This window comes from Macrobrachium rosenbergii, chromosome 44 (genome assembly GCF_040412425.1).
Source record: "Macrobrachium rosenbergii isolate ZJJX-2024 chromosome 44, ASM4041242v1, whole genome shotgun sequence".
Taxonomy (NCBI): Eukaryota; Metazoa; Arthropoda; class Malacostraca; order Decapoda; family Palaemonidae; genus Macrobrachium; species Macrobrachium rosenbergii.
Window position 1 is genome coordinate 24345504 of NC_089784.1, and position 23967 is coordinate 24369470.

Here is a 23967-nt window from a genome sequence, read left to right on the forward strand (position 1 = left end):
TGTGAGTCTGGTTCCATCAAAACACTTTCCTCGGGGCCAATGCAGCCGCATCATTACTGTAGCTTCGAAAACTATGTGAAGAGTGCTAGTTACTTAACTGCAGAACCATACTGCAGTAGAGTAGGATCCCTTGACTGATTTTAGGAAAACAGTAATAACAGGACCAATATCAGTTTCCTCCTAAACTGTAAGATTCACAAAGACCACAAAGCCAGGGCATCAGAACTTTGAGGGGGCTGACGCAGGCTGAGTTTATACCAGTCGTGACAGCTTGATAGTTTGTGGCTGAATTGGGTTGCAAACAGACCTACTTCCAGGTCCAGGAAAAGGTCACAAGACTATAGATGACGCTCCATCTAAGGACTATTCCGACACCAGGGGGGAGGCCCTGGATAGGGAAAAAGTAGTGACCTTTTGGACCCCTACGAGAAGGGTGGCAGACAGAGGCACTTGTGTCTGTTGGTTATGGAGAAGAATGAACCATAACCTGAATGAAGCAACTCGAGTTCGAACCCACTTGTTTACGCAGCGCACTATTGCTGTTATGTTCAGAACCAGCCTAAAATGAAACCTCTTGGGAGGAAGAAGTTTCCCAAGGACAGGAAGACTGCCACAGCCCTCCAAAGTGTTGATATGGAACTGCCGGAACGTGACCGACTAAGTTCCATGTACTTCATGGGGCCAAAAAATATCCACCCCACCCGCCCAGAGAGGTGACGGTGTGGAATACTGAGGCCGGAAGGGAAAGCTGGAGAGGAACTGACTTCGAAAAGCACTTGACAGTTGTGCAAGGCCGGAGGCCACTATTCAAACAGGAGGAATCCGGGAGACACGTCCCTGACTCCGCCATACCCCGGTTATAAACTCCAGCTTTGACTTCAGAAGGAGAACCGTCACTGAAGCAAACTGGAGAGAGCCCAAGACCTTTTCTTGGGCACGGCGAGAGGTATGCTTGTGTTGATGAAATGATAGGTCGCCCTTGCTATCTCTTTCCGCTTCCACTGGATTCACAACTACTGAAGGTTACCCTCCGGAATCAGGTGGGATTCCTTCCTGTGTACTTAGAAGCCCAGAGACTCTAGAAAACCGATTATAATGACCGGCACCCTCAGGCAATTCCCGACGCTGGATGCCCAAATGAGCCAGGCAACTAGATATGCAGCTAGCATAACCTTCTAATACCGGAGCTGTTGAACTACGGTATTGTTCAAACTGGCAAAGACTCTGGGGGCTGCATTGAGGAGGGCATGAACCTGAAGGGATACGCCTGCTCCCCGAGTCTGAATCCCAAGAAGGGATAGAACCTTTCTGCAACCAAGATGTGAAAGGAAGCGTCGGAAAGGTCTATAGAGGTGGTTACGGCTCCACGGAGCAGTAGGATCCGAACCCACAAGACTGTAAGCAACCGAGACTTGCCGCAATGAATGAGGAAAATAAACGGGACACGCCCGGAAAAATTTTCCAGTGGAAGGGAACTTCCTTGGCAGACTGAAAAAGCCTGACAGGCCATTCACAAAGCCCTCCAGAACTCTGGCCGGAAGCTGACTGAACCTGATTGGGGGAGGGGTACAAACAGTCCAGCTCCACCCCAGGCCTTGATAACTATACTCTGGGCCCAGGGACTGAAGTTCCAGTGGCCCCGAACATGGTACAGCCTCCCACCCATATGAGAAATACTACAGGGAGGAGGCTTGATTGTCTCCCCTGAAGCGTATGCCTTCCCAATTTCTCGGAGAGGAGCAGGATGCTTCCCTGCTCCTATGATAACCCCGAGGGTCAGAGCCTCTGGCAGAATGTCTAGTGAAAATTCTTTCCTTGGGTTTTCGTATGAAGCAAAGAAAACTCTGGCGGAGGCACATGGGGGAGGCAGAGACACACGGGGGTGTTACAAGGGGCTGATGTGTTGGCTGAACCCGCACACATCGAGGTGGAGGCTGGGAGTGAGAGGTTGACGGCTGTCCAGGGGCAGGAACCTGAAGAGCCTGCACCACCGCCTGAGCAGGGGGGCGCTTGAACTACATGAACTTCTTGCCGGACTTGGGATAGGGCCCGGCAAGATCAGATTGTTTCCGCTCGTAAGGTAGACACCCACGAGAACGGAGGCTCTGAGTAACATTAGTAGCCCCAGACGGACCGTAACAACGCCCACCTGGGGAAAAGATTAATTCTCCAGGTGAAACTGTTCATAAGATTTTTCGGCTCAAGGCGGAACGTGGCTGGCGAAAAAGTGTTTTCAGCTGTCCAACCGGACTGATGAAATAAAGCGGGACCTGCAGAAAACCTGACAAGAGAGATTTTATCAGGACCCGAAACAACGAACAGCCATTATATACCACAGACATTGTTACTGCTAAAGTCAAAGAATTCCAGGGCCTGGCAAGCCTGACTTACACCCTGTTTCAGCTTCCGGGAATTGACTCCGGAAGCTTAGGGAGCTGTACGCTGAATAAATTAGAAGCGTAGTCTGGGGTTAGGAGATTCATTGTGAGCGTATCTGTGATATCTGTCTCCCGGAAATGCGTCAGCAGTTTATTTTCGAAACAAGCCTGTTGATAAAGGGGCTACATTCGGAGCACAAGGGGTAGGAAGCAGGGCTCTCAAAGAGAGCACGGTAAGACCCCATAGCTGGCGTGAACTTGGAATTCTCCGCCTGCCACTCCGTTAGAGTTCTCAACGGAGACGATGTGCCCAGCCCCTAGGGAAGATGAGGGCTCTCTTAGGGATCCTGCCAGATAGATGCCATGCTCCTTCTGACAGTCTGGTAAAACCCGGATAAGGGGATACCAGGCCGGAAGGGAAGAAATGCAATTCCACCAACCTCCGTGTGCCCACACCCCCGATAGGAGGGTGCCTTCATGCTGGGAAGCATAAAGGGTTAGGCACCAAGGGTTCCCCAGACTGGAGGGGAAAAGAGGTGGAGGCGTCCGGAACGATAGAATTCCGGAACGGAGCAGGATTTTACAGGTGATCCATTGACAATGAGTCTTGAGATTAATCTCTTTGGGATTTAAGCTCCTGGGAAAGGGAAGGCACAGACCATGTGGTAGATAGATAGTTTGATAGGTTGACAATGACCCTCAAATCGAGCTCCTTATAAGGAGACCCGTAAAAGAGTCTTCAACAAAGGAAGGAGGGGGTAACCGCCTTGCTTGCTTGGGCGTGTCCCTTTCAGAAGATTTAGGCCAAACTCGTCAGACGGCACCGGATTAGAGATCCGAGACGTCCTCGAGGGGGCCCCGGAGCGGGTCTTCTTGATTTAAAAAAGGGTCTTTTTTGACTGATTTCACCCTAGGGACGGTAGACCAGGAACCGTCGAAAAGGGATGAGGAGCTAACGAATCCCCTAAAGGAAAAGTTTGCCTCACTTATTCTCGCACCTACTTATCACTCCGGGACGATGTTCACAAGTTCGAGAACGAGACAGAAGGCCGCAACGTCTTCAGAAAACTCTCCGTAAACAGCTAACTTATTTTAAGAGGACCGGGTCAACTCTTGGACTCCGGTAAACAAAGGGGCAGCAACTTCTTCAGCAACTGACATTGAGAACTGGGCGCCAAGGAAAGGAACATTACAAATGCCCACTGAAAGGACATAGGAATTTCACGACTCTACGATTCGCCCGAAGCTGCTGACCCCGGACTAGAGGGTGTGAAGCGAAGAGTTACGAGACTTGCGGCCGGCCTCCAGGAGGGGGAAAATTAGGACCCCAAACACCAGAGGAGCAACTATTAATAAGTCATATGAGACGGAGTTTGGCGAAGGAAAAACCGATAGGTGTATATGAAACCTACCGATTTATCGAGAATCTCGCCCGGAGACGGAGTTTGGCGGAGGGAAATCGATAGGCGTATATGAAACCTACCGATCCACCGAGAATCTCGCCCGGAGAGAGCCCAAACACCGAAAGAGCGACTATTAATAAGCCACATGAGGCGGAGCTTGACGGAGGAAAAACCGACAGGTGTATATGAAACCTACGGATTCATCAGGTAGCCTGCTCGGAGAGAGCATAGCGTACAATGCAACCTGCCGGGTTCCAAACGACTAATAATAAGCCATATGAGGCGGCGTTTGGCGGAGATAAAACCAACTGGTGTAAATAAAACCTACGGATTCATCAAGTAGCCTGCCCGGAGAGAGCATAGCGTACTTTACAACCTTCCGAGCCAAGAATAAGCCACATGAGGCGGAGTTTGGCGGAGACGAAACCGACAGGTGTATATAAAACCTACGGGTTCATCAAGAAGTCTGCTCGGGGAGAGCATAGCGTACTTCACAGCCTTCCGTGCCAAACTATAAATTCTCCAAAACAGACTGCGCACCAGAATGGGAACTATAGACTCCGTGACCGCTGGCTTGTTGCAGGATAGTAGAGCATTCCTGCACTTGACAAAACCAGCTGAAAATGTATGAGAAGTGGGTATGCTGGAACGGATGCCGGAGCAGAGTACCGAAGCAGCGACTTAGCCTAGTCAGACCAGGAAAACCCCCGGAGAAAACCGGAGAGAAAACCGGGCTAACAGGACAAAACTCATAGACATAAAAACAGAGTCAACGGAACATTCCGGAGCGACCATGTTTTAACAATATGTGATGGATACAAACACAGTGGGAAGGTTATGAACTGTTCAGAAGTGGGCGCACTCAGAGCCAAGAGAGGAAAACCCCCGGAGGAGGATATCCTGAACGAAGTGATAGCGGTGGGTGGAATAAACGCCGACCGCTAAACACCAAAATCGCCGGAGCAGTAAGCAAGGAGAGCGCCCAACAAGGTAACAAAACACCAAACAGGTAGTAGCAAAATGGAGGGGGAACGCCGAAAGTAAATAAAACAGAAGACAGTTAGGTGGAAAACGCTAACTGGCCTCGTATGAGATCCCAACAGTGAGGTGCAAACATGTAGGAAGCACCAAGAAGGGAAACAGTCGACGTAAAAGGAAGGGGGAAGGATAGGCCAGGAGGTTGGTAACCCAAAGTAGCGACCAGTGGTGAGACAGCACTCCCCGGGCGCCCAGAGATCCTCATAGATCCCCTCGCCATGTGAGCTGTGTTGCACGACAAGAGCGAGAGGAAGGGCAAAAACCTCTACGGCCAGGAGAGCAAAGAAAGGTAAAAGGAGTGTGAACAGGAGTGGGGAGAGCACTCCCGGTCACCTCCAGGTCCAGGTGGAGTGCCAACCGATAAGGTCAGACACACCGAGGGACAACCAATCAATGCAGAGGGAGGGGATGTAGGCTACAGCACAAAATAAGGATAAATTGCTCTCAAGCCTTGGAAAGTTAACAAACCTTGAAAACGAACCAAGGGGAGAGAGAGAGCAAAGGATAAAAGGGGGAGAAGGGGATTCTCGATACCACAAAATAATATATATATAGTCGGTAAAAGGAGTGTGAACAGGAGTGGGGAGAGCACTCCCGGTCACCATTGGTAAGCAAACCAAAGAAGGATTGAACTAGGATAGGCTACGCAGGTAAACCCTCGCTATTCCAGCTTAACTTATTAGGAACATTAGCCTAAGTGAAAAGCCGAAACAGGGAGAGGGTGGACGTAGGCAATATATCCAAGCCAAAACCAAACAAAGGGAAGCACCAGACATAAAACACATGTACAGAACGAGATCACAGACATGAAACTCATACGTACAGATCGAGATCGTCCCTCCCTTAACGATTTTTCCCCGAAGGGAAAAAGTGCTATAGCCAACCCCTAGGCTAACCTAACTGAGGCGATGCAAAGGAAGGAAGCCGAGGAGAGGGGTAAAGGCTAACTAATAACTCAAATAATGCATAATAAAACCAAAAATTTTCTATAAGGTACATGTAGGAGGATAGGCAGGCCCAACACGACATGAACGTGAAGGGAAATGGCCGACCTCCAGTTAAATGAAAGTACCCAAAATAATTAACAAAATTCAAAAGCATCCGAGCACAAGGTCAAAACTTAAATGTACCAATGAAAATCATGTTCCCATAAGCTAGAGAAGTGAGAGCCTAAAATAAGGCAAAATAAAGCCAAAATAATAAGCGAATAGGCCCAAGGGGGAACCACGTAGCCTAAACAGCAAGACAGCACTTGACCAGGAAGGGAACACAAAATTCACAAAATAAACAAAATTATAAAAACAAAGTAAAAACCGTAACAGTACCAATGAAAATAAGATCCCCAAAGGCTAAGAGAAGTGAGGGACAAAATTAAGGCATAATGAAGCCATGATAATAAGCGAATGGGCCCGAGGGGGTAGCTCGTAGCCTAAACGCTAAACATCACTTCTAACGGCGCCATGATAAAAAGCGAATGGGCCCGAGGGGGTAGCTCGTAGCCTAAACGCTAAACAGCACTTCTCGTAATGAAGCCATGATAAAAAGCGAATGGGCCCGAGGGGGTAGCTCGTAGCCTAAACGCTAAACATCACTCTCGTAATGAAGCCATGATAAAAAGCGAATGGGGGGTAGCTCGTAGCCTAAACGCTTCTCGTAGTAAAGGGGAACAGAACAAACATAAAAATAATCAAACCCACTAAAGTTAGGAATCATTAATTGGGAAAATATCCCAAACAAAAAGGTATACTAATAAATAACACAAAACAAACATGCCGACCCAAGACCAAGAGAGGTCAAGAGACGCCGTGAGAGGAGATCGAGACGGGCGTTATAAATCCCTTTAATTATTAAACTAAAGGAAAATAAGGAGCCTCAATCGCCTAAAAAACAATAAAACACTGGTACTCAAGTTGTTGAGGAAGAACCTTGCGAGGATGCCATAAAAATGCCAAAATAGAGCACAAAATAAGGATCACAACGAAATTACATGTGAACGAAATCGCGTGCTAAAATGGAATGTGACTAGTGTTGCCTTGTGTACAGTCCGCGAGTAGTGCATGGGCTTGTATCGGCACCTCTCTCGTTGGGACTTTTGACATTGGGAATCTTTATAGGGCAGGGTCCCGTGATTGTGACAATCTCACCCTTTACCATATCGACTCCATTTCTTGGAGCTCGCTCTGGGGTAGTAACCCCAGCTTTACATTTAGCTTTTCTCTGGTATCTAGCAAACGGAATTACCTAGAAATAAGTGCTGAATGGATTATTTCACCGGCTGACATGGGACCCCGATCCAGAAAAAAAAAAAAATATATATATATATATATATATATATATATATATATATATATATATATATATATATATTTATTTTTTTTTTTTCTATATTTTCAAGAATATTAATCTTTGCTTTTGTAATTCACTAATATTAGTAACTATCATTTACAATAAAAAATTATCTACATGTTCAGTGCATAAAATTCTACAATTTCTGGACTAAATAGAAGTAAAATATGAATTAAATAAAAATTTCAAGCAAAAAACATTTAGGTACAGGTTGGCCATCATTAATCCGGCATCATTGGGACCTAGAGGGTGCCGGATTAGCCATTTATCAGACTAGAATACACAAAACACAGTAGCTAAGCACCTCATCCTAGAATTAAAATATCCCATAAATCAGTACAAGTTGGTTAATAAAGAAAACACAATTATCAAATACAGGTAGTGCTCGAGTTACGATCATTCGACTTACGATATTTCGAGTTTACGATGGGGTTAGCAATTACAGTAATACCGATACGAAAATATTTTGGAAATATTTTTAGATTTCGCGCAGGCAGCGAGAGAGACCAACTTCTTTTCCTCTGTCTCTTTATTCCATCTGCTAGTTAAAATGGTAAAAGAGAATGATAAAAGTATTATTAGTAACGTTATACTCTTGAGTAAATGCGTACAGCCATAAACAACCGAACGGGAAACTGTTGTTTTGCTAATAATCGTCCCGGATAACAACTGTTATGCTTGTATTTCAACGACCATACAGTTAAATACAGGTAATGCTCGAGTTACGATAATTCGACTTACGATAATTCGCTTTTACGATGGGATTAGCAATATCGATACGACAATATTTTGAAAATACGTATTTTTAAATTTCGCGGGCGACTGGCGCAGGCAACAACGTACAATCAGGCAGCGTACGGTGTACAATACGTTGGCCCGAGAGGCTGGAATAGGTACATTAATTCAATGAGCTAACCTCACTTGCTCTCATTGTGTCGGAAGTTAAAATAGGTCAGTGTTCGTTTGCAATTTTTGTGCGTTTGTAAATACAGGTAGTGCACGAGTGACGATAATTCGTCTTACGATAATTCGAGTTTACGATGGAGTTAGCAATTAATACCGGTACGACAATATTTAGTAAATATTTTTAAATTTCGAGCGGGCACAGGCAACAGCGTACACTACAATTGCCGTAGAATCAGGCAGCAAGAGAGACCAACTTACAATAGACCAACTTCTTCTTCTCCATCTCTTTAATCCATCATCTAGTTCAAAAAGTAAGAGAATGATAAAAGTATTGTTAGTAACCTTATACCCTTGCGAAAATGCGTACAGCCATAAACAACCGAACGAGACTGTTGTTTTGCTAATAACAGAATCGGATAACAACTGTTTTGCTTGTATTTCAACCATCGTACGGTTAAACAATTATCGTAGTTATGTTAAAAATGACGTTAAGTACTGATATGTTTTTACACTACCCTTATCCGCTTTGGAGAAAAGATCGGCAAGGAAATATACTGCTACAGTAAATTTAAGCTGCAAGTTGTAGTTGACGCTGAGAAAAGAATGTTCAAGCTGCTAATGACTATAAATTATCGTGCACTGGCAACATGGATGAAACTCGACAGCAAATAAAATTGGAAAGTATTTCAATCAAAACTACTGGGCATGAAAGAACACATATTACTGCTGTTTTCACACCGATAAAAGATAAATACGAAAAGCTCGTAGTATGATGATGAAATCAAGAGAAAATATCGAACGGAATCTTGATATTTTTTTTTTACACAAAACAAACAGCCAGCCGCCAACGTCATCTATTAACGAAAAAATGGCTAAATTAATTTCACAACGAGACATATATAAGTTATATTTCGACTTAAAAACACTTCATATAACGAAAAATATATATGTCCCTTATAAATAAAGTATCTAGAGATTCATTTACGCTAACTAGAAGCAAGACATGCCCTCTGAACCGAGTTAAATGTGGCAAAATAAAGACCGCGTGATCGATTCACAAACCAAAACATTTGATCGCTATGATCGGAATTTATAATGCAAAAGCAGTATAAGAATATTTACGACTGGATCCAGTGTAGTTTAAGCATAACTTTTTAAAAGATCCATGGAAAAGATGCACATTCATTATTTTGATGTTTGTACAGGGTGGGGCAAATCAAATGCCCGAGTTTTGATAGGCTATTAGGAAAAGTAAAACAATGCTTACAGAATTATTTGTTGTTTTATTTGAATCAGTATACAATGCCGTTTGTGTGATCACTTTTGAAGATGATGGCATCAGGAAGATGGTGGCCATCTGTAGCGATGCACTGTTGAAGGTGATGTCTGAAGTTTTCATCTGCTCTTGGCACATCTCAAAGGGTATTGCAGCAATTTCCTCCCGAATTTGCATCTTCAATTCTTCAAATTGTGTGGCCGACTTCTGAACACTTTCTCCTTCAGATATCCCCACAGGATGTCGGCCACACAATTTGAAAAGAATTGAAGATGCAAATTCGGGAGAAATTGCTGCAATACCCCTTGAGATGTGCCGAAGAGCAGATGAAAACTTCAGACATCACCTTCAACAGTGCATCGCTACAGATGGCCACCATCTTCCTGATGCCATCTTCAAAAAGTGATCACACAAACGGCATTGTATACTGATTCAAATAAAACAACAAATAATTCTGTAAGTATTGTTTTACTTTTCCTAATAGCCTATCAAAACTCGGGCATTTGATTTGCCCCACCCTGTATAATACGGTGTTATGTGAAAATAGAATACTGTATAATGTAGGCTAGGCTACCATATATGATATACGAAAGTGCAGGCTAGGCCTTGTATGTTATTCAATTTCTCTTTATACTGACTTATGTCAATCTGCATTGAACCTGCAGAATTAGCTGACACTAATAATTACTATACCATATATGTATAAAGTATACTGTGTAGTGTAAGCTAGGCTACCATATATGTATAGATGGTACTGATTACCCTAGTGTAGGCTAGGCCGTATTCGAGTTACGATTTTTTCAACAAACGATGGGTTTTTTGGAATCTAACCCCATCGTAAGTAGGGGAATACCTGTAATTACTGTAGTTATGTTACAAATGACGTTAAGTACTGTACAATAGGACTGATATATTTTTTACACTATACCCTTATTCGCTTTGGAGAAAAGATCGGCAAGGAAATATACTGCTACAGTAACTTTAAGCTGCAAGTTGTAGCTGAAGCTGAGAAAATAATGTTCAAGCTGCTAATAACTATAAATTATTGTGCATTGGCAACATGGATGAAACTCGACCGTAAATAAAATTGGAGAGAATGTATTTTAATCAAAACTACTAGGCATGAAAGAATACAAATTACTGCTGTTTTCACGCCGATAAAAGATAAATACGTAAAGCTTGTATTATGATGAAATCAAGAGAAAATAGCGAACGGAATCTTGATTTTTTTTTTTACACAAAACAAACATGTCCCCAAAACGGCCAGCCACGATTCCCGCGAACGTCACATATTAACGAAAAAATAGCTAAATTAATTTAACAACGAGACGTACTTAAGTTATATTTCGACTTAAAAGCATTTCGTATAACGAAACATATCCTTGTCCCAAATAAATAAAGTATCTATATTCATTTACGCTTACTAGAAGCAAGAAAAGCTCTCTGAAGTGAGTTAAATGTGGCGAAATAAACACCGCGTTATCAATTCCCAAAACAAAACATTGATCGCAATTTATAATACAAAAGCAATATGAGAATATACGCAATTAGATACAATGTAGTAAAGCATAACTTTTTAAAAGATCCATGAAAAAGATGCACATTCGTTATGTTGATGTTTGTATAATACTGTTAATATGTGAATAGAGTTTAGTATAATGTAGGCTAGGCTACCGTATATGTAGCCTATATCGTCGATATACCATAGTGTAGGCCAAAAGACAATAATAAATGTAAAAAATGGAACAGCAAAAGCATGCCTGTGTTTACAAACACCTCCAGTTTGTTGATGCAGCACACTGCGCCACCAAATCGAAGCGGCCGGCGAGCGAGTTAGCGCAGCGACCCAGGAAATTTGAAAATTTGTGCGGAAACATTAGAAATTACTCTAGCCAAAATTTGTGCTGGATTACTTACTGTTCCGGACTACTGATTGCCGGATTAGTGATGGTCAACCTGTATACAGAAAAATTTCAAGCTTACTGAGTAGTGTTTCTTTTCAATACAGACAGGGCATTGAGAGGATCTAATTTGTCCTAATAGCCCCACAAGAAAAGGAATACTGTTTATATAATGAAAAATGTCAAATTTGTATACCGTAGTTATTTGCATTTTTCATAGGTAAGCGAATCGTAGCCCTTCATGCCTTGACCAGCCATGTACTGATTAAACAAGGGTAGTACTCAGGTGATGGGGAAGAGGGGGATCCCCAGTTTCATCCAACTGATGCTACCCATTTTTCTTCTGACATGTATTTAGTATGAAAAACTGAAGAGAAAAATGAAGCAGGGTGGCTGAAGTGGGTTACCTCCAATATGAAAGGCTACAGTTTAAACCGTATACCTAGGAAAAATAAATATTACTCTAAAAATTTGGCATTTGTTCCTGTGAGGATATAAACACTATGCCTTTCATATATGGAGACTTACTGCTCAGGAGGGAAGTAGTGTCTGCAGGCAGGGTGAGCACCTTTGCAGATGCAATGAAGTGTCATCAGAGTAACAGCAGCATTGCTGCTCCCTTGGCACTGCTCAGGAGGGTGGGGCAATGCTTCCCTTGATCCCAGCTCCAAATATGGACTAAAATCACATTAGACTAATACCTAAGAACTTGGTTTCTCTCTCCACAAAAGGGGCAGCATTGGTTGGCAGCCTTTGCTGTGGAAAACATAAGCAATGGGTTTGGAAAAAAGGCTCTACCTTGCATCCCTTCCCCCTTCCTTATAGAGGGAGAGACTAGGGATTGCATTCTAGAATAGTAAAACGGGCTCGTAGTGCCACTTACCAGTACACATCTGGGTCCGGTTGTACTCTGGCACAAATGTTTACGGGTATGGAGTCATGGGAGAGAAAGTGATTCAGTGCACACACCACCTCTTCCCTGAAGAGCTACACACTCTTGCCAAAGTACTCAAATGAGATGTAGGATACCTGGACAGGTCCTGGTAGCTACATTACTTGTTGAGCTGCCTCCACAGACCCCAGCAAAAGGTGTCTTGGGACTGGTGGGCAACATCCCCTCTAGCAGAATGAGTCGAAGGTTGTCTGACAGTGCCTTACTGCTGCCCTTATTACCTGTTGGACCGAGAAGTACTTATGGAAGGTGAGGGAGGGTCAAATGCCCCTATTGTTGTGGACCCACAGTAGGGTTGGAAAATCCTCCAAACTATCGGGGGACACATAGGCCTTGGAGATTACCTCCCATAGCAATAAGGAGATGGTATTTTAGGATACCCTTCTTGGAATGGAATGTAAGTTTTAGCTAAAGGCCAAGTCCTGGGACCTATGAAGGTCATTTAGTGCTGAAAGGAAATTAAGAGTAAAAAGGTTTTAAAGGTGTAAAAGGAGGAAATCACTGCAGTTGCACTACAAAACAATTGTTAGAAAGTGAAAAGTAAGATCAAAGAAAGAGAATATGAATGGAGGTATAAGTAGAAGGAATGAAAGGGGTTGCAGCTAGGAGCCGAAGGGACATTCCAAAGAACCTTTAATGCCTACAGTGCACTGCATGAGATGCACTGACTGCACTACCCCTTATATATATGGAATATATCATACCCCTTCTTGCAACGTTCCATACTCAAGAAAGGTGCTTGCACTCGGGTCTAAGGCTCTTCTTCCTTTTCAAGTAACACTTTAGGGTACAAACCAAGCATAGGAACAAACTCGTGCAGGAAGGGAATTGAGAACTATCAAACCTTGGGTCCAGAGCTGATGGATTTTGCATCTTAGCCATGAATTCCATGACAGGGAATGAGCGATTCCACCCTTCAAAGTGCCCATGAGGTATGGTAATCCATGTAACTCTCCAACTTTCTTTGCTGAAGCAAGGGCTAGAAGGATGACTTTTGAGGGTAAGATCCCTGTCAGATGACTGGTACAGGGGTTTATATGGGGCTGTCTTGGGGCTTCAAAGTACTAACACCAGGCCCCATTCAGGGGGCCTCACCTCTCCAGGAGGGCATGGCTGTTTGAAGCTCTTCATAAGCATCTGTTTTTGAGGAGGTGGACAAGTCTGTTTTTTGTAGGCAGAACACTTGAGTGAGTGCTGGCCAGTAAGCCTTAACAGCCTAAAAGTCTGCTACATGCTGATGACAAGTACTGACTGACTGAAGAATAACTTTTTCTAAGACACCAATTACAGTAGATGGCCCAATTTCCTTGGTAGACATTATCTGAGGAGGTGCAGGGGGCACCAGACAACTCGTGCTGTTTTGTGAGAAAAGCCTCTCTCTTTGCAAGAGTTGCTTGAAAGCCTCTAGTACGTGTGAAGATACAGCAACTGGACCATTCAGTGATGCCTGAGAATGTGTGGCTCAAACAGAAGAGTGGGCCATGGGGGCAAGGCTCTCAAGAGATCTATCAGGATTGACAGGTATGTGTAACATTTGGTGCGTGGCCAGCAAGGAGCTGCCAGTGTCATGAACACTGAGTACCTGGCAAAGAAGACTGAATAGGGGGAAAGATGTAGATATCCATGTTGCCCCATGGGTGTTGAAACACATCTTACATCACTGGCCATGGGTCAAGGACCAGAAGATGGAAAACTTACACTTTAGTCTGATGGTGAACAGTTTGATTATCAGCTGTCCCTACAAGTCAAACAGTCTCTCCTCTACCACTTGGTGTAGGGACCGTTCTGTCTCTTTGACTTGCCCCTGACAGCTCAATTGGTCTGCCATTACTTTCATTTTGCCTGGGATGTGCCTGACTCTCAGTTAGATCTTATGCAATGATGCCCAATTGTGCATCTGGATGGCCAGGTGGAGCAACAAAGGGGGGGGACCATCTCCCCTTGTTTATTAATGGAGGCCACTATAGTGGTGTTGCTCATTACTACCACCAAGTACCCTTCTGGATGTTGATGAAAGGTCTGAAAGTGCCAGCCATGATGCTGTTATCTTGAACAAGTTGATGTATGCTATCTTCATGTTTGGGGGCAGGTCCCTGAAGTGAACCCTCCTTATAGATGAGCTCCCCAACCTTTGCAGGACACATCTGAGAACAGCAGTAACTCCAGGGTAGGTGTGCTTCATGAGACTTCCCTGAAGGAGATTATGGTCCTAAAGCCACCACTGTAGGTCTTTCCAAACTTTGTTTTTGAAGGGGACCAAATGATGCAGCAGCTTGTCTGGATTGGACCAATGAAATTTAACTGCCATTAAAGGGAACAAAGATGACTTCTCTGATTCAGAATGGGTTTCTTCAGGGGTGTAAGGTGGCCCAGGATTACTTGCCATTGTCAAACCAGTTATTCTCCTTTCTCTAGGAAGTGCCTCAAGACTCTCTTAAGGTTCTCTATTCAGGGGGTTGCTGGGAATGCCTATGCCATTACGGTCCCCAGAATCATTCCAAGATACTTGGTCCTCTGCTTGAGCATTAAGATGGATTTTAGCCAATTTATGTTGATCCCCAGACTCTTGCAACAGGATAGCAGATGTTGTCTGTCCTGAAGTAGCTTCTTTTCCGAAGAAGTGAGGATGAGCCAGTTATCATTACAGTCTATTAAGTTGTTCGACTCCACGGAGTAGAGATTAAGGCCTTGTTGACACAATTTCTCCAATGGCACAGTGCCTGATTGAGGCAGAGGGGCGAGTCATCTGTGTCCTGGGGAATGTAACAGAAAAACGATCTGGATAACAGAGGAGGGAGTAGCTTTCCTGATCTGCTGGCTGAGAAGGAACTGATCAATCCACAGATCAGTGAGTTCACCTGTGCCAAAACACCATGGGAAAGCTCTTGTTGTGGATTCATGGATTTTAGTCAGCAGTCTGTGAAAGGATAACAACAAAAACCTCAAGCCTTATACAACTACTTTATTAACAAACTCATGCACATAAAATAATCCAATTCCTTTTAACAGTACAAACCTACTAACCAATCCACAACCATAAGCTTATATATACATAACAATAATATTATTTCAATCCTTTCATTTAATTATTGATGGCCATCAAATCTTCCTTAATCTAACTGCCTTAACCTAAGTTAATTAACACTAAGAAATTTTAATCTAAATGGGGTTTATTTTCTTTTTTTTACAAATTTATCTTACAAACCTACATACAATAAGCCCTTACATCTAAGTGTTTAAACATACCCTAATAACTAATGGACTTGAAATTACACTTCTTCAGAAAGAAAAAAGACATGTCCTCTACACTGTAATACATAAAGATGCAAAAATACATTAAGTATAAAGTTGCTTTCTTCCTAGTACTTCAAGCCTAAAATGACAAACTTTTAATCAATTTGTATTTTTCATAACTAACAAACCTGAGGTTTTTAAGTACAGGGAAAAATCTCAAAGCGCAACTGGATCCGGTTGAAAAATAGAACAAGGTTTGGTGGCATGAGTGTAAAGGCCAATGGGGAGAGAGAACAGGCGGAGCCTGACTTCTTCCCCCCTTTGTATATGCCATGACTTGCTGGTTATCTTCCAGCACAGGTAACTGTATGAGGGGTGGCTTGAGGTGGGCACTTTATATAACGGGCTCAGGTTTATTAGTTTTGAAAAATACAAATTGATTAAAAATTTGTAATTTGTTCATACATGGAATAAACCATAGTTCTTATTGCATGGGAAGACTTACTTTTGATGGGAGGATAAAGTAAGCTTTAGAAAAACTGGTGCTTCGGCTCACCTGGGGTCACTTATTGGTCAATTGTAAGAGCATGGGAAGGAGTCGTATGCCTCTAATCTGTTAAGTGAAAGATTACTCAACAGCTAGACATCCAGGCTTTGACACAAAGGAAATTCCAATCTACAGTGTGCCTAGGAAGAAAAGAACCAGTAATTGAAGGAGACAACAAAATCAACGGTAGCTATCGACCTTGTTTTACTATCAATCCCTCTTTCCCCTTGTAAGACAGAAGGTAGGACTTGCTTCTATTTCTAGAATTTCTATTCTGTGGGAACACTCATAATATAGAAAATAGAATGGGTGCTCACTCACCTGTATATAGCCAGTTCCAGCAAATGAAAGCTCAAATCTCTCCCCTACTTGCCAGAAGAGGAGAAGAAGAAAGAGAAAGGAAGAAGGCCAGTCACCCCATTCACTCTTTTTTCACAACCAGCATCTTAGGCAAAATACAACCCACTAGGGGCACTGGATGAGCTACACAACTTGTAGAGCAGCCACCACTGGACCCAAGGAAAAAATGTCCAAGGACCTATAGGCAACGTCCCTTAGGTAGGAGATGAAGGTCGTTTGATGAACCCACATTCCAGCCTTCAATACCCTATGAACTGGCAGGTTCTTTCTGAAAGTGATGGAAGGGCCAAAGCCCCTAACATCATCAGCTCTTGCATGCACTGTATCAGCATTTCCATTTGAAGTGAGTCACCGGCCACTGGTGCAGTTATACTGTGAGTTCGTGAAGTTGAGAGAGACCAGTCCCCAATTTGTTGATATATGATACCACCGTGGTACTGTTGGACATTAGAACCACGGAGTGCCTGTCACCCGCTCCTGAAACTCCTGAAGGACTAAGAAAGTCGCCTTTAGTTCCAGGACATTGATGTGAAGCTGCTTGTCTTGGTGATCCCATACACCTGAAGTCAGAAGATCTTCGAAGTGTGCCCCCCAACCCTTGTTCGAGGTGTCTGAGAACAGAAGAATCTCTGGATAGGGAGCATGAAGGGGCACTCCTATGGTCAGGTTCCTGTCATCTAGCCACCATGCCAAGTCCTGTCTCACTGCCTTTAAGAGAGGAACTCGGAAGAAGGGAGAATTCTTTGATTGGGGCCAAAACTTAATCTCCATTGAAGGTATCGAAGATGGAGACGTCCATGAGGAACAAGCTTCTCCAGGGATGACAGGTGACCTAGAATGATCTGCCGCTGACGTGCTGGTTGTAATGAGCCCAGATCGAAACTAGGGTGAACACTCTAGTGAACACCACCTGTGGGGCAGTAGAGAGGCTGAAGCAAAGCACCTTGAATTGGTACACTGTCTCTTCCAGAACAAAGCAAAGGAACTTGCGAGATGACTGATGGATTGGAATCTGGAAGTATGCATCTTTCAGGTCTATCATCAGCATAAAGTCAGACTTCCTGATAGCTGCTAGAACTGTGCAGGACGTTCCATCTTGAACCAAGCCTTCCTGGTGAAAAGGTTCAAGGAAAACAAGTCTATGACCAGTCTTCCCAAGCCCCAGATGCCTTTGCCACTAGGAAGATCCAGCTGTAGAAACCTGGGAATCGATCCTTCATGACCTCCACAACTTTTTCTGTCATTACTTTAACTTCTCTTCAGAGAGCCAGATCCTTCAGTGAGCCCTGAACATATGTTCTTTGATGGAATGGAAAGTCAGAGAGAGGAGGAGGAGGAGGAGGAAACTCGAAGGGGAGTAGATATCCCACCCACAGAATATCTACTGCCCAGGTCTCTGCTCCATGCTGCTGCCAAGTTGCCCAGTGGCTCGCCAGGCACCCTCCTACCAACGGCAGTGAGTGGAGATGGGTGCTCTCTCTAGCATTTTCCTCCTCTAGCCCTGCCTCTGCCTCCTTTCCCTGGCTTGGTAGGACAGAGCTGAAAGGGACACTGCTGAGTTGTCTTCTTAGCAGGAACACGCGAAGGCTGGCAGCCCTACGAGGACCCATCGTGGCTTGAGATCTCTTAGGCCAAGGGTAAGTGGCAGCCTGAGATCTGGGTCGAGTTACATTGTACATTGGCACGTGAAGGACCAGAAGACTTAATAACAGCCTGGTGGACCAGACAGTCTTTATTGTCCGCTCTTCATCTGTCCACTGCAGCCTCAACGTGGTCCTTCGGAAGAGTGACGAAGATCCTAGAATTGTTCCATTCCTTATTGCCAAGGTAAAATCGCGGGCCAACAAATCTGGAGATTTTAGAGAGGGCAGCATCTCTTCTTGCTGTTAGGTGAGCCAGATACAAAATAGTCTTGCCACTGGACTGCAACAGTCTAAGAAAAGTGGCACTTTCCTCACTGTCGCAAGACATGGTGGCTGAAGAAATTTTGCCAGCTGTATTTGACCACAGATCAAGCCATGAGACCACCTGAAATGCTGTAGAAGCAGTCAATTCCATTGTAGCTGACCCTTGGTGCATAAAGTATCATATAGCATAGATGTTCCTATGTCTAAAATTTCAAACAGCACACTGCATGTGCATTAACATACCACACAGAAGGAATGCAGCAAGTGCATCAGTCATTTCCTTCAAACCTTATGTACATAAATTGCTTCTTCACAGTCAAAATCATTTCCTGTTACATAAAAACCAATCAGCAGCTGATAGCATTCACTTTGCATTCCTCCTACAAGCTAAACTGTATCTTAACTGCAGGTCCTCCTTCCCTACACTCTGACCAAGGCAGGCTTATCTATGGTCTTGCTTCTGGAGTGGGACCCACTACTTGCTCCAGAAGGGAGATCACTGGTAAAGGCAAAGCAGAGGCCACCTCCCCGAGATCATTAAACTCACAAATGAGCAAAATGACCTCTTGAAACTGTTGCTCGAGGTCTGAGGTTAGGTTTCAGAAGGGGCAGGGCTCTCAGAGGTCTGCTGCTCCACTGGGTTATGTTGGAGGGAAATTTTATCAGTTGCAAGAGGAATTGTAGACCTCTACTCCCACTCCCACTCCTGTTCATGCACTCTGGATGAAGAGAGTGTAGAATGACTCTGTACCAACAGGATTCTGACGGAGGTTACAGTAGAAAGTCAGGGTGGGAGACAGGAGGAGGAGAGGGGCAAGAGCAGGAGGAACAAACACCCTGGTCTTGTCCAGGAGGGAACACAGAGAGATCTCTCCTGAGAGAGGGACCAGTCTTTGTGTGCCCAGAGAGAGGAGTCAGACCACCCCGAAAGGGGGGGGATATTGAGCAGTCTTGCTAGCATGAGCTCTTATAAGAGTGTAATGAGACTCCTTTTGCCCCAACTCCATGTACTGGGAGCAATGTTAAGAGCAAGAACAGCGATGCCATCTGCTCCTTGAGTAGTGGTAAGGGCTCCAGGGTGCGTGACTTCCTTGAGTCTGCCCTGAGAGCAATAAGAGGAGGGAAAAATCATTGCAGCTGGGGCGAGTCAAAGGAATTCCACAAATAACTTAGTGGTACACTGTAGGCAGTGCCCAGCTACAAAAAATAATGACACTAAACTAATGTTAGGGTTTATGTGAAGGACGTGGATAAGAACCTTGTGCAAGGTATGCTGCAGCTAAAGAATAACATTTATTTTTAAAATGTATTTGAAATTCTCTTGTAATTTACATGTTCTATATATCTAAGGTCCCAAGACCTAACATTACTTTTTAAATATAATTAAAATTTCCCATTTAATTTATGCTTTACTTTTTCAGAGGTTCCATGACCAGTCTACAGTCATGCCAGAGTGGCTTCTCCTCATTGTCCTCAAACACCAATAAATCAGTCACTTCTTCATGCCCCTCCCGCTGACCTTAAGGGACCGCACGTTAGGATTCCTGTCAACTTTTGCTCTTTTGATATTTTTGTTATTCTCTTCATCAGAAGCAGGGAAGATTACATTGCATTTATATATATATATATATATATATATATATATATATATATATATATATATATATATATATATATATATATATATATATATATATATATATATATATATATATATATATATAGGTTGACTGTGTCATTTATTTACCATGGCAAGTATCAAGAAAAATGGGCTTGCACACTGTGATTTCATTTAACATTATACACTAGTATTACAAGAGTTTGGTTTACTCTAAATTTTAAGAATATTTAACTACCTGCTCCATTGCTGTTATTGTTATGTCACAGTTTCTGATGAAGGAAGTCCACACGTGTGGTGAGCTGCTTTTTAAATGAATAACAAGTAAGGAGACATGCCTCCTACAAAGTGTTTTTCATAATTATAGGTGACTGTGCAGGCCATGGTCTTCAGAACTTTATGTGAAGGTTAAATGTATATTTGACCTCCTCAGATGCTGAACGTGAATGCTGTATCTTGAGGGGTCAAACCCTGTTGTTACAGTTCTCTTCCAGATAATTATATTAAAAAAATTGCGGTGGAGGACTTTGCCTATCAGTACTTTTGTATACTATTCTAATTTGAGCCAATGTCTAAACAGTGATGATACCAACCAAACAATTGTGGTGCTCTGTATTTTAATTAGTAATGCATGTGTACATCTCTGTCAATGTTCAAAAAGGGAGGTGTCCCCAAAAAATAACCTATTTAAAAGTTAATCAAGATGATGGTAAGAAAAATTTTGCTGAATTTTTATGGGTGCCACATTCCTATCGTGTACACTGCTACATATGTGTTCATGTTCATTGGAGCAGGGTACTAGATTAAAATAATCTAGTTACAAAGGGAGGCATTACCACATACATTTACAAAATGGTTTGTCAAGTTTCAAGTATTTTACTGTTCCCCACCCAAATCATTATTTTCCACAATTGTAACAGTGTTTTAAAGAATCCCTCCTAAGTAACTCAGCATATCTGTATACAGAGCATATTTTATTGTTTGAGAATGTGTATAATTTTGCACATGTAGAAACAAGTAATGAGTGACTTCATACATTGTATCAGACAAGTAGAACATGTTGTTTGCTCAATTTAATGGTACAATAAAATCGCTACAAATATATGGTAGACATGGAGAGGTAGATTTCTAAATCTTTATGCTGTGGCATCTACAGGTGACAGAATTGTCATGACATTTTGAAGATAATGCAAACCCCATCTCCATTTTTAACATATGCATGGGAAGTATATATTAGTAATGTTTTACAAAATATTTTTCATACCTGAGAAGATATTAAAAAGCATTGGCAATTAGCTTAAAAATAAGTATTGACCTGTTTAGTATTGTCATAACTTCTTGTGCTATTTATGAACACTGTTTTATGAATCTTGGGAGTCACTGTGAAATAATAGAGGTTTTCTTGACCTCTTTTGGAAATTTATTTCAAGTAAGCCTTTGGCAGTCTTATGGCCTATATAAAGATTCAGATGTTTGTTTTCATGAGGGTTGATCTCCACTTGTCGAGGTTATTTTGTGAGGATTTACCTCTTGTTTGTCGTGAAGTTTTTATGAGGGTTGACCTCAGTTTGTCTTCCATAATGATCATGTAACTTGCAATATCCATCAATGGGTTGCATGTATACTCATAAGCTAATGGAGCTCTGTTAGTGGAATATACACAATTTAGATTTGAGATTTCAGGTACATTTCAATGTGTTGATCTACTATCCAGCATTTTTATTTAAAAGAAATCTTAAATGTTCATATAAAATGTATTTTGATCAATCTTTACTTTCTTTAAGCTGTGATTAGTAAAGGGTCCCTTGTGTATATACATGTCACAAGTTCAGCTCCATTAGTATGATATGTATTGAATGATATATTAGATATGGGTCAGGCACTTGTTTTGGTAGTGCCACCATAACTGGTGGTGATGTAGAGCTAGCGTCCAGGAATAAAGTCAGGTTCCTCATAGGTTTGTTCCATAAATGGTTTTCTGAGAGAAAAAACAAATAAGGACACTATTGTGACAGAGAGTGCATATTTTTAGATTAGTAGAGTATTGTCTTTTGGCATTGTAAAACTGACTCTAGTCTGACCAGTTCATAAAATAGAGCTATCAGGTTATGACATTTTAAATGTAGCCATTACTGTTGTAAGTAATGTAACATATCTGATTATTAAAAGATATTATATTTGTATAAAAGACTGTTATACATATTGGATTTAAATTTGAGTGTAAAGTTGTATCTTTTGCTACACAAGTTTAAGTTAATTTAAGGTTATATAAGCTAACTATTCACAATGATGTGAATTTTTCTAGTACAGGGATGTTCAGACAATAAGTGACCAGATACAATATACACTATATTCTCACACATAACAGGACAGACCTTATTATTGATTTTGCATGAATATCTGTCTGTATTTTGAAAAATTTTACTTACTTGATACAGGACTACAGTTTCCTTCTCCATTCTATATGTTGATGCAAATCTTAAACCAAATGCACATTAGTTTAATTCAAGTATAACTTGTCTAACTTTCCACATGACTTGCAATACTTTTGCATCATACGACAATTAGAATTTTTATTAATTTTAGATATTGTCACTTCTAAAGAATGGATAACCCTGTCCTAGTTAGTATGTCAAACTTGACATTTTTGACCAGAAAGACACAGAAGTTATTGGCGTGTAACACACTACCCATTGAATTTTCTAGGAATGGATCAACTGTAGCAGGTACCCTGCACTTGCTCTTAGCAAATTGCTGATTATGTGCCATTCACTTTTTTACTATCTTGCCAGCTCAATGTTGTACAAGAAGGTTTATGAGTTTTGTGATACTTGCATAGTCTGATGTATTTCTGGGTTTGCCTACAAATAAAGTTAGATAACACTTGTGCTCTCAGTTTTATCAGCCTGAATTTCTTCAAAAATTGTAAGCAGATCTTAAGATTGTCACATTTTTAACAAGGCCAGTTATTTTAACACCATATTAAAAGATCTGCATAACTGTATGTATACTGTTCAGTGTTACATATCTTTACTTTTTAAGTCAAGGGTCAGGCGTGGTTGATCTGCACTTGTATTCCTGGCTGATGTACTGATGCCCTGGTGGTAGATGTTCATTTACGATAAGAGTTGAATGTTACAGAATTTATTGATATCTTGGCTTCTCATTCTAATTTCTTTTGAATTAACAATTAAAAATGTTTAATCACTGTATTTTCTGTTGTAAATTATTTTTAGTTCCTAATATTGTGATGAGAATGGTTTTATGTGTGTGCTTAGACTTAATAATCTTTACTATATATTTTATTCTCTATACTGTATAGTGTCAGCTAAAGCATAATCTTATTTTGAAATTACAAACTTTAAGAAAATTTTTTCATGTTATATGTACAGAGACATTTCAAAATTCATCGACTGATGAATTACACAAATATAGATTTGAATGTCAGAAATACATGAAAAGCTTGATGTATAGCCCATTGTAGCACAAAATGAGGAGTCACTGTCAATTACAACTGATAACTTTCTTACTGGGAATAATTTTTACATCTTGACAAGCTGAAAGAGCATTTATTTCACCTCAACCTCATTTATCATATAAATGATCATATTTGTATCCAAAATGTTCCCTGGAGCACCAGTCTGTCTCGCCATTACATGAGTCTGCAATGCTGTCAACAATTCTGTTCAACCTTTTTGGTAGTTTAGTTTACTTAAATAGATAAAATAATGATTTTGAACTTACAATCTTTCCAGTTGCCATGCTTTTTTCTTCAATAACTGGCACTATAAGGTATAGCTATCTGTAAGTAGTTAACCTTTGGTTAGCCAAGAATTTGACTTCGGCAGTGTTTCCTTCCTTCCAGTCTTCCTTCTCTTTTTATATACTAAGTTGAAGCATAGAATTAAGTACAGTAGAGCCCCGGTCCTCAACGCTAATCCGTTCCAGAAGAAGCATCGAGATTCGACTTGGTTGAATTCTGAATCAATGTCTCCCACTAGAAATAACTGAAAATGGATTAATCCATTCCTGACCACCAGTCATTACCCCAACCTTGCCTTTTTATACAGAACATTACACAAATTACAATTAAATAAGTTC

General features: G+C 41.9%; 1 protein-coding gene and 1 long non-coding RNA gene across 9 annotated transcripts in view; one reads left to right on the forward strand and one right to left on the reverse strand.

Annotated features, from left to right (window-relative positions):
* Positions 1-19890, forward strand: part of retm (real-time) — a 262293-nt gene extending 242403 nt beyond the window's left edge. For 2 of the 8 annotated variants that reach the window (XM_067088028.1, XM_067088032.1), the window contains exon 19: positions 19670-19890. In XM_067088028.1, coding sequence (XP_066944129.1) covers positions 19670-19766 — 97 coding nt within the window. In that variant the 3' untranslated portion in view covers positions 19767-19890. The remainder of the gene's footprint in view (positions 1-19669) is intronic. The other 6 variants (XM_067088031.1, XM_067088034.1, XM_067088029.1 and 3 more) reach the window with 5 other exon arrangements.
* LOC136829430 (uncharacterized) overlaps positions 1-23967 on the reverse strand; it is a 59143-nt gene that overhangs the window by 13829 nt on the left and 21347 nt on the right. The gene's annotated exons all lie outside the window — the stretch shown is intronic.